The sequence below is a fragment of the Hyperolius riggenbachi genome, chromosome 2 (genome assembly GCF_040937935.1).
Source record: "Hyperolius riggenbachi isolate aHypRig1 chromosome 2, aHypRig1.pri, whole genome shotgun sequence".
Classification (NCBI taxonomy): Eukaryota; Metazoa; Chordata; class Amphibia; order Anura; family Hyperoliidae; genus Hyperolius; species Hyperolius riggenbachi.
In genome coordinates, this window is record NC_090647.1 from 462,655,366 (window position 1) to 462,670,827 (window position 15,462).

Below are 15,462 nucleotides of genomic sequence, written 5' to 3' on the forward strand. Positions count from 1 at the left end.
GAGGGTTTGAAAGAGATATGTGCTTACTAGGTAAAATGAGAGTTAAGCTATTTGTGAAGAAGATTAGAAGTGTTCCATAAAAGAAGAAGGGGCTCTTTGATACTCGACCTTGCTGGCTACAGAGATAAATACACTTCTTTTTAAAGTTAAACTCCATACAATTGTTTTATGTTTTTCACGTATTTTTCATTTTTAGATAGCACAAGAAAAGGTTAGGACTGATTTTATGTCTGTCACATGATTTAGGAGATGGGGAATCAAGGAGAGCAGTGGTTGCACAGGACTGGAGGAGGAGCACGATGAATAAGCAGGTAGATTCCAGGATAATGGCATCATGTAAGTTTCCTGCACAGGAAGCTGTGTGTCTGTAACATACCAATGCATTTCAGGCAAGATGCAGTTTACTTTTAGAAAAGCAATATTATACTTAAAGGATACCCGAGGTGACATGTGACACGATGAGATAGACATGTACTGTATATGTACAGTGCCTAGCACACAAATAACTATGCTGTGTTCCTTTTTCTTTCTCTGCCTGAAAGAGTTAAACATCAGGTATGTAAGTGGCAGTTCCTGTCTGATTCAGGACTGGGTCAGACTATAGTGTGGCCCTCACTGATAAGAAATGACAACTATAAAACACTTTCCTAGCAGAAAATGGCTTCTGAGAGCAAGAAAGAGATAAAAAGGGTTAATAGTTCATAGATTGTAGCTCTGACATACTACAATGAATGTATCATTGAGCAAAAACAATAAAGGGGCCCATACACATAACGATTTTCCCGCCGAAATACGGCCGTTTCGATCACAGTGATCGAAATGGCCGTGAAATTGCTGCGCACACCGCTGACAGAACGATGGATTTCCGTCCGAAATCCATCGTTCCCGTCGACTCCCGTCGATCCATCTGTGCGGAAGATTTTTCTCGGTCGCCGTCGGGTCGGGAGCGGGTCGGGAGTGCGTTCGAATGCCCGACGCAATACAGCGGGTATACATTACCTGCTCCGCCGGCGCGAGTCCCCTGGTCCACCGCTGTCTTCTCTGCCTGGTCCCGTCATCTTCTCCGCATCAGCTTCCGCATCCCGGCATCCGGCATAACCTCCTGTGTCACTGCAGTGACAGCGGAAGTACATATTTGAACTTCCGCTGAAAGTTATACGCGGATGCCAGCCGGGAGCCGATGTAATGTAATGTATGCGGGGGGGGGGGGGGGGGGGTGTCGGCTGCAGCAGCAGCTCCACAGACTGTGAACGGTTTCAGGCTGAAATTGATTCACAATCTGTTTGCAGTAAAGGTGGCCATACGATCCCTCTCTGATCAGATTCGATCAGAGAGGGATCTATCTTTTGGTCGAATCTGATGGCAAATCGACCAGTGTATGGCCACCTTTAGACAGTAAAAACTTAAAAAGCAGATTTAAATATAAAATAAAACTGTGGAATATCTGGAATATCTTAAAAAGTCATTTTTAGGAGAAGGAGGATAGACACAATTGTTTATTTCATTAGTTTATTTTCACCTCGGATGTCCTTTAACATAAATATGTTATGTTAAAATCAACCCCAAATTTCCCACATTCTCAAGGGCATAACTTTACCCCTCCAAGCCCCCTGGCACCCAACAATTATGGGACCCCCACAGCAAAATGCCCTCATCCCCTGGAGCAGCCTCCCTTTCTTTTGCAGAGTGCAGCAGAGCTGGGTTCATCCCAGTTCACATGGGCGTCTGCCAGTATGTCAGTCAAATGCTTTTCTGCAAGTGTGCAGCGGTTTTCACCCCCACAGGGGGACAGGGAAACTGGGTGGTGAGTGACCCTGGAAGGGGAAAAATCAGGATTGGAATGTGGTGTTGGCGCAACTGACGTTATACAATGGTACAAGCGCTTCCCATACACTTGGATGGCCATCGCTTTTACAATGAGCACAGCGACCGAGTGGGAAACGACTGGCAATTGCTCATATGAACCAGCCCTAAATATAATTACCTGTTCTCTTCATGTTGGGTGCTCTTCCTCCCAGGAGTCATTTGTTCTGCTGCATGCCGCGCATCCAATGCTTGTCATGTAACTTGGCATCCAATGCTTGTCATGTAGCTTGTCATGGAGCCATAGGGGGGCAGCATAGAGTGAGTGAGAGAGGAGACCTGAGTGGGGTGAAGGGGGGAGGTTCAGTGAGCATGTTGAAGGATCATCCCTGGGAACAGCCTGTTAACATGAAAACAATAACTTTCGGCTGGAAATTCCGACCAGATGATAATTTTTTCCCCAAAAGCAGGTTCCATAATTATCTTATGTCTGTACATAGCTTTACAGTGGCTAAATATGTCACCGGTATGTATATTTCAATAGTTATTCTGGTTTTACTTCCTTTAAGTTTTGCTGACACATGGAAAAGTTATGCCATATATCAATCATAATGCTGTATATAAGGGAAGGTGCAGCAGGCTGGTGTGTCCGCACAATACTATTGTCACCCTGAGAACAGCAAATGGCAGACAGAGCAGAGCCTTTTTTGTTTCCTTACCTGCAGTGAATAAGCCTCTAAATATGCACGTCTGACTTTACAAAGCAAACAGGACAAACTCCACCAAAGAGCAGGATGTGTAGAATTAGACAGTGTGACGGGGCCCACAAATGTCAGGATTGTTTACCATATCGGATCTCAAGGTTTATTCCAACAGTTTATTCGTTCAGCTTTGTGTTCTGCCAGTTACCGGCAACAAACCAGAGACGGCTTTACAAATTAACTCCTTATGTTCTTGATGCTAATCAGAACTTAAAGAGGAACTTTACTGAAAGATAGTAGTGGGGAAAAAAATCAATACATTGCAAAGTGAGATGTTAGAAAATAGAAGATAGATAAAAAATGAATCATATTCACCATGTAATCTGTTGATCTTGTTTGAACCACCGGCAGGGGGTATTGGCTATTGATTTGGAAGTTCAATCCTGAGTTAAAGGTCCTCTTGAAGTTTGTTAAAGGATACCTGTGCTACAAGAAATATACTGACTGCTGTCATGCAGGCCCAGATTTACATCATAGGAACCTATAGGCACAAATGTCCTGGCACCATAGACTGCCATCCATGAACCTACAAACCTCACCAAACTGCACCGCAAGTGTGCTGTCAGACCCAGCTCTCACCTCACCCCTACTTCCCCTGTGCAGCGTAATTAGCCACAGGTCCCCCTTAACCCCCTTGGCGGTATGAAAAATACCGCCAGGGGGCAGCGCAGCAGTTTTAAAAATTTTTTTTTTTTTTTTAAATCATGTAGCAAGCCCAGGGCTCGCTACATGATAGCCCCGCTTCGGCGATCTCCGATCAGGAAATCCCGTTCAAAGAACGGGATTTCCTGGAGGGCTTCCCCCGTCGCCATGGCGACGGGGCGGGATGACGTCACCGACGTCGGCGACGCCGGGACGTCATTGGGAGATCCGATCCACCCCTTGGCGCTGCCTGGCACTGATTGGCCAGGCAGCGCAGGGGTCTGGGGGGGGGCCGCGCGCCGCACCGGATAGCGGCGATCGGGCGCGCGGCGGCGGCGATCGGGGTGCTGGCGCAGCTAGCAAAGTGCTAGCTGCGTCCAGCAAAAAAAAAAAATTATTAAAATCGGCCCAGCAGGGCCTGAGCGGCAACCTCCGGCAGCTTACCCCGTGTCACACACGGGGTTACCGCTAAGGAGGTTAAAGAGACTCCGTAACAAAAATTGCATCCTGTTTTTTATCATCCTACAAGTTCAAAAAGCTATTTTAATGTGTTCTAGCTTACTGCAGGACTTTCTGCTATCACAGTCTCTGTAATAAATCAATGTATCTTTCCCTTGTCAGACTTGTCAGCCTGTGTCTGGAAGGCTGCCAAGTTCTTCAGTGTTGTGGTTCTGCTATGAACTCCCCCTTCCAGGCCCCTCTATGCACACTGCCTGTGTGTTATTTAGGATTAGAGCAGCTTCTCTCTTCTCTATTATCTTTTACAAGCTGGATAAATCGTCCTCTGAGCTGGCTGGGCTTTCACATACTGAAGAATTACAGACAAGGGCAAAGCTGTTTGCAGGAAGAAATGAGCAGCCTGAAACTTCAGTGCATGAGAACAGGGGGAAAGAAACACACAAATGATCTCTTGAGATTCAAAAGGAAGGCTGTACACAGCCTGCTTGTGTATGGATGTATTTTCTATGTGTGGACATACTTCCTGTTTTGGTGGCCATTTTGTTTGTTTATAAACAAACTTTTTAAAACTGTTTTTAACCACTTTTAATGCGGCGGGGAGCGGCGAAATTGTGTCAGAGGGTAATAGGAGATGTCCCCTAACACACTGGTATGTTTACTTTTGTGCGATTTTAACAATACAGATTCTCTTTAATATTGACGTTACTTCTGGCAATCTAATACTAAGTAACTAGAGGTGCCCCCAAGTGTTATGTATCTAAAGATCCCCCAGGCTGAAGGGAGATCTCGTCAGTGGAATGCCAAAAAGCAGAGTAACTGCTCAGGCCTCTAGGGGAGGGGAGTGAGCGGCCTTTCCATCATCAGGTGCCTGTAGGCACGTGCCTACAGTGCCTTATGGTAAATCTGGTGATCCTTTACTTTCAGTAGTTAGTAAACCTAAATTACTAAAATGAGGAATTACACATTGGGATCCTTCAGCTTAGTTTTGTCCCAATTTCCTATTTACCACATGAGTCTAGCAGTATATAGAGATAGCAAACTACTGTGCTAATCTGTGCACCCCGTGGTATGTGCGGCTGCCACTGCAGTAACAGGGAAACAGGCACGTGCTGCACGGTTCCATATGCAGTACAAGAAATGTGCCGTGGCTGTGACGTGTGATGGCCAGAGATGACATCTTTTTTTTACAACACTGCCTGTGCATGCATATTCCCTATGTCAAAAAGGTATAAGTTTTACCTCTTTTTTAAAATTAAAATCATTATAGTGCCCATTCCAGCATGGGCGTAGCAATCCCCCCTGCAACCCCTGCCATCGCAGGGGGGCCCAGAGGCTATGGGGGCCCTCGTCCTTCCTATCCCCAACCGCAATTGCAGCCAATTAGCAAGAAAACTGTAACGATTGTGGAATTCTCTCCGTGATCAGCGCACAAGACGTGCGCTGACACTGCGGAAATCCTCCACAAGCGTATAATTTGAGGGAACCCAGCAAAAGGTGCAATGCACCTGTAGAGGAACAGCTCCTCTGCCCTGCCACAGATGCCAGACAGGAATTGTACGAAGGGAAGAAACGCAGGGCAAGATAGCCCTGAAAGAGAGAGATCAAAGCGACAGAGGGTATGTGTGTCCACCAATCTAGTCGCCACCCTGCGACGATGAACACATAACCATGAAGATAAAGTGAGAAGGCAATCGCCAGAGATGGCGATTGCTAACAGCGACACAAGACCGAATAAGCACAGATGAGGAATGTATGTATGTCCACCAATCTAGCCGCCAACCTGCGACGGTGGACACACAACAGAAGAAACCAAGTGAAAATGCAATCGCAAGAGAAGCGATTGCGGAAGAGAATGAGCACCGGGACAGAATGTATGTATGTGCCCCAATCTAGTCGCCAACCCGCGACGGTGCACATACAACAGCAGATATGAAGTAGGAACGCAATCGCGAGAGAGGCGATTGCCAGAGGTGACACAAGGCTACAGCAAGGCAGTGCATGAGAGTAGCAAAGGCAAAGCAAATCATACAATGAGAAGATAAGGAAAATAACAAACGCTAACTAAACTCATTTGCAACAGTGCACGCGTTTATGCGCGGTCTCCGCGTGTTAAGCACAACAGAGACAAGCACGCCTAACTAACCACCGACAGACAAACATGAAACAGAGGACGCGAGTGCTTGCTTAACGGTTACCTCACCGAGCCTCCAGCAAGCGTACGTAGCAGTCAAGACAGATACACGAAAACAGGAATAAGTGAGAGATACGATCCACTGCTCTTTCCGCCAGAGCGAGTGCGATCCAAGTATAGAAACAGAGCGAGCTGGATCCACTGCTTTTTCCACCAGAGCAAGTGCGATCCAAGTACAGCAAGAGAGATGGAGATCAGACGGATCCACAGCACTAGCGCCAGGCGAGTGCGATCCAGGCAAGACAGATCAGATGAGATAGCTGGTAGCAACCGCTGCTCCAGCTATACTCCAAGAACAAAGATCAGAACTACTTCCTGTCGACCACCGCTGGGACAGGACAATCGAAACAGACAAACAAAACAGATATGCAATACTAACTGCACTAGGGAACCTGCCTAGTGCAGTCCCAGGAATACTCTAAGCTAATCTTTAAACAATGAGCAAGGCTGACACTCCAGGAGTGTTTCACAGGACTAACCCTTATGACCAGCCCAGGTCTGTGATATCACATGGTATTTATAGAGCAAGCCTACAAAGGATGTGGCTAGGCAATCTGCACGACAAACGTATGCAAATTCCTCAGCAGCAAGCTGCAAAACTGACAAAAGGTCTCTCTTCCAGAGACCTGCAGAATGCAGACCTGAACAGTGGTCAAAAAGCTGCCGGATTCCAGACGAGCCTCTAACCTGATATTGGCAAAAGACTCTAACTGAAGACTCATGAAGGTCAGGACAGCCCGACAAGACCCAATTCCAGAGTCAGCCCACCCAAAACCGACCTCATCGGAAGGAGAAGCCACCGAAACATGCCCATCAGTACCACAAGTCTCAGTGTAACACCCATCAGGACTGTGAATGCCAGAGAAGAAGCCATCGACACCCACCGAGCCATGCTCACCACCTTCCAAGGACCGTCCAAAAATACCAAACCTGCCACAATACCCATTCGAAGTGTCCCTTTCCACAAAGCACCCACTGCTGATCTCATCCAAGGTACCAGGAAATATTTCTCCCAGGATCTCCAAGAACACTTTGAAGCTCCGCAGAGATCCCAGGAGGGCAGAACGATCACCAGGCTCACACGGAGAACTATCAAGAACCCCTATGGAACCCATGACAATTCTGGATTCAGAATTACCCAGACAAGCATCAAGACCAGGGCCTTCAGGGACCACCTCTGGGCATGCAGGCAGGCAGGCAACATCAGAACAGGTTTCCACCGAGGAAGCATCTGAGCAGGCTGGCAACCGAGACACGCTTGGGCTTTCTGGGTCACAGAACACATCGGGGTACACTAGCCCAAGGGAAACCTCAGGACACGTCGAGGAACTGCCAACCTCAGAGTCTGTCACGACAAGACCAAAACCAGAACCGGGCAGAGAATCATCACGAGCAGTGGTCTCAAGCACAACAGCAATGCCTACTGAAGTGGGCAACACCTCAGAAGGACTTGGGGGGCAGGAGACATCTCCTACAAGTTCTGCACCCTTTGAGAGGAACTCAGAGGTCTCCAGGACATCAGACAAGACCTCAGGAACATCATTTTCCAAGTTTTCTGAGAAGGATTCTGAACTATCCATGTTACAGGGCAAAACTGGAACTTTATTTTGTGGACAGGGTAGATGTCTCAAGGAAGGTTCCACCATAAACTGAGACTGAATTTCATCATCATGAGCGGAATGTACAGGAATATTTACTGGAACACACACTGACTCCCTAACTTTAATCTCACTGCACCCAGAATTCTGCGTAGCAGTCAAACTAGCTTGCAACTCCAGAACTGCAGAAAAACAGGTGAGTATAGTAGCAATACCTAGATGAGCATCTAGGGACACTGCAGGAGACTCTAAACAAGGCCATATTAACTCATCCAGAGAACAGGGTGCAGAATCAGCATTTTCCTCAGAACAAGAAAGGGACTCACAAATGTCAATGCGAGTGGAGATCATGTTTTCATTCATGGTATAGGACAGATTCAGAAAAAGCTTCTCTGGGCAAAGCAAAGAAGCTTCAGCATCAGATTCGCAAAACCGAAGCGCTGTCTCACTCTTAGATTCGGCTAACAATGTCAAATCCGAGGAGTCAGAACGCAAAACTTGCGAATCAAAAATCGCTTTAGGTTGTGAAACTGACGCTTCCATAGCGCAAACCCCCGCGATCTGTGGGGCAGACTGTAAGACGTTCAGGACAGAAACACTGGAGCAACTGTCACCAGGCAACGGGCCCTTACAGGTGTGAACAGGGTGAGACAAAGACGCATTTGCAGTAGAAATAGCGACAACATCAGAAAAAACTGAATTAGACATATTAATTTTACTTTTGATGCTGCATAATTTAGGAATTTTCCCCATAGCAGGATCACAGATGGAAGATCTTAAAGATCTGTCTCTAAATGACAAGGGGTCCCACACATCCTTGAGAAAACTGGCACATTCATGCTGATCACAATCTGCAGGAACATCCGAGAAACAGGCATTGGATTGCATAGATTCAAACTGCACACAGTCAGGAGAGAATCTTTCAGGATTCGCACAGGAATCAACCACAGTGGTACACCCATTCATTTCAGATCGCACAATGTCAAGACTCACATGCTTTACCCCAGAAAGGCTGGAACAATCATCCGACAACGATGTCTCTTTATTGGAATCAATTGATTGGTGTGTGTGCAACTCATCCAAAATCGTCTGCTATACATAAATCACAATATCCACATCACCCTCGTCACATTCATCGGAATCAATCAAAAGGTACAAAGAATCGAGACAATCATTCAAGACATCTTCGCTTTTTGCGATGTAAAAATCACGAAAGGCTTTCCAATCAAAATCAAATTCCTCCATCAAGGCCCCAATGTCCCATGAGGCAAATGGAGGTTCAAACAAGCCAGTATCAAGATAATTTCCATATGGGTGGAGATCAGGAACAAGAACAGATTTTTTAACTGCTTTAATATAGTGTGCGATCCTACCTATAATAGGATCCACATAAGCTTTGGATTGGGGCAAAAAACCCGGAGACTGAGCAACATCATTGTAAACATCATTAGGGAGTGTTTTATTCAGATGCTTGTGATTTTTAATTTTTCCCTTTTTAGCCACTTTGCATGTCTGTTTAAATGCAAGAAACGTATCCAGGCAGTTCTCTTGCATCTGCTTAGAAGCTAAAGTGGCAAGAGAAACATTGAACTGATTATCATACTGAATGGTTTTGCACATTTCAGACTTGACAGAAATAACCTCTTTATTTGTGGTTGCTATGGGTAACGAATCTTTTGGCTGACAAGCCGAATCAGCAGACTGGCCTGCAAGCACCAACTCATTAACATATGGAAATGACAGAGAAATGTTGCATAACCTAATCTGATCAGCATCATGCACTGCAGGAAAAAACTCATCTCTGGTTTCAGAGTCCAGTGTCTTAAACCTCTTAAAGACACAGGACCCATATTTGACCAAATCGTACAAATTGGAAATTCCCTCTACACTGGGAATTTCGGTTTGGCTGGTCATACTGTAACGATTGTGGAATTCTCTCCGTGATCAGCGCACAAGATGTGCGCGGACACTGCGGAAATCCTCCACAAGCGTATAATTTGAGGGAACCCAGCAAAAGGTGCAATGCACCTGTAGAGGAAAATTCCTGTCGACAGGTGGAGCTGTGGAGTGCAGAGGAACAGCTCCTCTGCCCTGCCACAGATGCCAGACAGGAATTGTACGAAGGGAAGAAACGCAGGGCAAGATAGCCCTGAAAGAGAGAGATCAAAGTGACAGAGGGTATGTGTGTTCACCAATCTAGTCGCCACCCTGCGACGATGAACACACAACCATGAAGATGAAAGTGAGAAGGCAATCGCCAGAGATGGTGATTGCTAACAGCGACACAAGACCGAATAAGCACAGATGAGGAATGTATGTATGTCCACCAATCTAGCCGCCAACCTGCGATGGTGGACACACAACAGAAGAAACCAAGTGAAAATGCAATCGCAAGAGAAGCGTTTGCGGAAGAGAATGAGCACAGGGACAGAATGTATGTATGTGCCCCAATCTAGTCGCCAACCCGCGACGGTGCACATACAAACGCAGATATGAAGTAGGAACGCAATCGCGAGAGAGGCGATTGCCAGAGGTGACACAAGGCTACAGCAAGGCAGAGCACGAGAGTAGCAAAGGCACAGCAAATCATACAATGAGAAGATAAGGAAAATAACAAACGCTAACTAAACGCGAACACCGCACTCATTCGCAACAGTGCACGTGTTTATGCACGGTCTCCGCGTGCTAAGCACAACAGAGACAAGCACGCCTAACTAACCACCGACAGACAAACATGAAACAGAGGACGCGAGCGCTTGCTTAACGGTTACCTCACCGAGCCTCCAGCAAGCGTACGTAGCAGACAAGACAGATACACGAAAACAGGAATAAGTGAGAGATACGATCCACTGCTCTTTCCGCCAGAGCGAGTGCGATCCAAGTATAGAAACAGAGCGAGCTGGATCCACTGCTTTTTCCACCAGAGCAAGTGCGATCCAAGTACAGCAAGAGAGATGGAGATCAGACGGATCCACAGCACTAGCGCCAGGCGAGTGCGATCCAGGCAAGACAGATCAGATGAGATAGCTGGTAGCAACCGCTGCTCCAGCTATACTCCAAGAACAAAGATCAGAACTACTTCCTGTCGACCACCGCTGGGACAGGACAATCGAAACAGACAAACAAAACAGATATGCAATCCTAACTGCACTAGGGAACCTGCCTAGTGCAGTCCCAGGAATACTCTAAGCTAATCTTTAAACAATGAGCAAGGCTGACACTCCAGGAGTGTTTCACAGGACTAACCCTTATGACCAGCCCAGGTCTGTGATATCACATGGTATTTATAGAGCAAGCCTACAAAGGATGTGGCTAGGCAATCTGCATGACAAACGTATGCAAATTCCTCAGCAGCAAGCTGCAAAACTGACAAAAGGTCTCTCTTCCAGAGACCTGCAGAATGCAGACTTGAACAGTGGTCAAAAAGCTGCCCGCCTGCGCAGGCAGCCAAGCGGATCCTCACAAAAACCTCCCTGTTCGATCACAAAAACTGCCCCTACCACCTCCTTCCGCCATGCAGAGTAGCGGGAGCATCTGCATTTTTCTTCCTGCTTCTATACACTGCTTCACAGCAGAACATTCTCTGCTGCCATTCTCCGGCTCCCAATCATGTGACCCTCATGGGGTTCGTGGACCAAGGGGGTCCCATGCTATCATTTTTGCAGGGGGGCCCTAATAAGTCTTTTTACGCCCCTGCCTCCCAGGTTTTATAGACTCCTGTCCCCCAAGCTGGTTGGTATTTATTTTTACGTTTTTATTGCTGTCAGAGTTCAGAATACAAAGAATTTCGATCATTTCCTGTTGCCATTTTGTCACTCCAGGCAAGAAAACCTGTGGCGCCCGATTCCATGAAAATAATCGTAATGCAGCAGCGTTTTACCAAAAAATAATCATAATGCAGCAGCATTTCACCAGAAAATAATCATAATGCAGCAGCGTTTCACCAGATAATAATCGAAATGTGGCAGCGTTTCACCAGAAAATGCACATATTGCAAAAGCATTTCACCAGAAAATAATCGTATTGCAGCAGCATTTCACCAGAAAATAATCGTAATGCGGCAATGTTTCACCAGAAAATAATCATAATGCGGCAGCGTTTCAGCAGAAATGAGTTATTGCGGCAGCGTTTCACCAGAAAAATACACGTAAATGCGGCAGTGTTTCACCAAAAACTACACAATGCAGGTAGCCTTTCACCAGAAAATACATGTAATGTGGGTAGCGCTTCATAAGAAAATACACATAGGCAGGGCTCCACTTTCATGAGGCACAAAGGAAGACAGAAGGTGGCACAAAGGGGGACAGAAGGAGGCACAGGTGAACTGAAGAAGGTACACAGGGGGACATAGGGAGGCACAGGGGGACAGAAGGAGGCACAAGGGTCAGAAGAAGTCACAAAGGAGGAAAGAAGGAGGCACAAGGGTACAGAAGGAGGCACACAAGGGTACAGAAGGAGGCACACAGGGGGACAGAATGGGGCACAAAGGAGGTCAGAGGGAGGCACAGGAGGACAGAATGAAGTACACAGAGGTGCAGCAGGAGGTACAGGGGGACAGAAGAAGGTATGAGGGCCAGAAGGAGGCACAAAGTGGGGCAGAAGGAGGCACAATGTGGGACAGATTGAGGCACAAAGGGGACAAAAGGAGGCACAGGAGGAAAGAAGGAGGCACGGGGGACTAAAGGAGGCACAAAGGGGGCAGATGGAGGCACAATGGGAGACAGAAAAATGCACAAAGGGGGCAGAAGGTGGCACAAAAGGGGTACAGAAGAAGGCAGAGGGGGATGCAAGGAGGCACAGGGAGACAGATGGAGGCAGATGGGGACAGACAGAGCCAAAGGGAGACAGAAGAATTCACAAAGGGGCACAGAAGGAGGCAAAGGGGGGCAGAGGAAGGTGCAGGGGTCAGAGGTGGTGCATGGGGACTGAAGAGGCACATGGAGACAGAATGGGGCACAAACGGAGACAGAAAGAGGCACATTAGGACAGAGGGAGGCAGAGTGGGACTGAAGAAGGATCAGGGGGGCAGAGGTAGCACAAGGGAACATAAAGAGGCACAGGGCACAGAAGGAGGCACAAAGGGGCACCGAAGAAGGCAGAGGTGGCACAGGGGGACTGAAGGAGGCACATGGAGACAGAAGGAGGCACAAATGGGAGACTGAAAGACAGACAGGGGGTGAAACATGGCACAAAGGACTGAAGGAGGCACAAAAGGGACAGAGGGAGGCACAAAGGGGGGGAAAAAGGATGCACAAGGCACAGAGTGACACAGTGGCAGCTGCCTGCAACTTATGCTAAGCAGATGCAGCAGAAACAAAATTAGAACAACCATGGGGCGGGACTTAGTCAGGGGGGTGGGGATCTGTTCAGGGGGTGGGGCTTAATCCAGCAACATGGTGCCCCCAGGACCAATGGCACTCCAGGCAATGGCCTGTACTGCCTATGCCTAAAGGCGCCCTTGCCTGTTGCTCTCCTGGGCATCAAAGGACAGGAAGTCTGGGAAAATCCAAACACAGACTACAATAGTAAATAGGAGAACATCTTCCTGTAGAGCGAGGATGGCTTTTCAAATTCTGCTAGGCCTTATTGTCATGTGTGACCAGGGCCAGCCTTTACCCTGAGCGTCTGTTCATGGCGTCGTACAATTCTTCCTTGAAGGAGCGCTGGCAGGACTGTGTCAGCCTCCCACCATACCGCCCAGGATTAAGGGCTGGCTGATTCCCCACAAGTTTTTTATGACCATTGTGGTCATTGCAGTGGTGAGTCCCCAACTGCAGGAGAGAGAACGCAAAAGTGTGTGTGTGTGTGTGTGTGTGTGTGTGTGTGTGTTTACTGGACTATTACAAAGGATTTTGGACACATAGTCACTTTTGTTTTCACCATTTAAAGCTGGAACCTTATATTATTAGTTTATTTGGATGGTGGTTATGTGACACCCTTTGACCTCATTATTAATATTTTTTACGTAACCAGGAATAGGGTGTGTGCACTGCCATATGTTCTCCATACCACATGCTTGCATAATGAACGTGTTTACATTTGATAACTTACATGCTGGTGCATTGTTCCACCTGAGACCTGTGTCAATAACAAATGACTGTTATAAATACTGGTAATCAGTGTATCTGACCTTGCTGAGACTGCAAATTCACTGATTCCCAAGCCACAACGTACTAGGTAATATCTGCCGCCTTAGACTCAGTACCACCTAGACACTTTGCATACTACAAAGAAGTCAGCCATAGCAGTTGCCATATTTGCATCGGCTAAGGTTTTCTTTATAAACAAAAATTCGATTAACTATTGTCAGGGAGTTGCTGTAAACATGTGTCAGGGCTACACACCTCATTTCGTCATGTAATGCCAGAGATAGCCTCTGACACCTCACCCTGCTCACTTCATCTTCCAGCTTATAACTTCAGAAGTGAGATACCGGTCAGTCGCAACAAAAACTTCCAGGCACAAGAATAGCTTTTTCCCTCGGTAGAAACATTACAGCACAGAACTGAAAATGAGCATTTCTCACTCGTCTGTTACAACTTGAATTCATATACTGGCTGTAACAACTGCTGGTTTGCGGACAGGCAGGGTGTATCCGCAGCCGCCTTTGTTCCATGTACTCAGGTCTCGTTTGTTCCCTCGGCGTTTAGCACGCCGAGAGCAGTGCTGTCTCCTGCTTATAGGGTCTCTGTCTCGCACGGGCGCGCGCAAAGACAGGACCTTTATGCCGGCAGAAGGCGCGTCAGCTGACCTGCTGGTTGGCTGACGTCAGAGGTGACTCTCGCCGCTCGGATTGGCTGATTCCGAGGTGGGAGCGGCTGAGAGCCTTCCTCTGCTTCATAAGCCTTCGTCTCTCATTTGTAAGTTGTCTGCTGTCGTGAATACTTTGTGTCAGTGCTCAGACCTTAGACTAGTATCCGGTGTGCTTTGATCTGGAAGGAAACCAGGGATTTCACACAAGACTAGGACTATTGTCATATTGTTATTATTGATTACCTGTGTATGATTCTGGCTATACTCTGACCTTGCTATTGCTTATCGTTTCTGTACCTCTACCTATCTGACTAGTTGCTGAACCTCTGCCTGATTACTCACTACTCTTCTGCCATATGATTCTGTACCGTATTACCTCTCTGTTGCCGAACCTTGCCTGTCTGACCACTCTACTCACCAGTGGGCCCTAGCCACTGGTGAGGTGCGCTTTGTTAGTACCTTGCCAGCTCCTCTGGTAAGGTTTTTCTTAACGTTTCCTATACCTGTACTGATAGTACCTTACCAGCTCCTCTGGTAAGGTCCGGTTAAACTATTCAGTTACAGTTCCTGATAGGCCTTCCAGCCCCTCTGGTGAGGTCTATCCAACCATAATTACTGTTGCACCAAGCACTATACATTCAGTATATCTATTAGCTATACTTGTATTGTTGGTGATTCTGCAGATCACCACATAATCAGGTATAGTGTCTGCATTATTGGTGATTCTGCAGATCACACAATAATCAGACGTCTGTGTTGCTACACCAATCGTTACACTGCCCCTGATTTGTAATACCTATACTGTCTGCCCTTGTATCGTATTGTCTATGTCTGTTATGCAACTGCCAAGTCAAATGATAACAGCTGACTGACAGTGCCATTTAGAATTCTCTGTTAGGATGTCTGATATGGATAATGTTTATACAAAACAGGATAAGGATGTGGATGCCAAGTCCAGGGAAACACTCATGAAAAAATATGGAATGTACATTTGTTGATCTCAACACTGCTAAGCCTCTATGTTGGATTACAAAGTTCAACATAATATTTTTGTTAAAGGTACCCCAGATTTTTGAGATGTTTCCTGGTCCAGACCTTCAGACTTCAGACAATAGTAATACATGGATGATGAACTTTTTACAGAGCTGTCAGGCTGGCTTGCCGTTGCACACAGGCAAATCTGAAGCGAAAATAAACTTATTCGATAATGAATTGTATGTGTAGTAGAGCTAAGAAATAGAACATTAGTAGCAAA

General features: G+C 46.8%; 1 protein-coding gene across 2 annotated transcripts in view; it reads right to left on the reverse strand.

Moving 5' to 3' along the window:
- The window catches only part of NEK8 (NIMA related kinase 8), a 173,764-nt gene that overhangs the window by 21,680 nt on the left and 136,622 nt on the right, over nt 1–15,462 (reverse strand). The window contains exon 15 of one of the 2 annotated variants that reach the window (XM_068270141.1): nt 1,985–2,142. In XM_068270141.1, the coding sequence (XP_068126242.1) occupies nt 1,994–2,142 (149 nt within the window). In that variant the 3' untranslated portion in view covers nt 1,985–1,993. The other variant, XM_068270145.1, reaches the window with a different exon arrangement.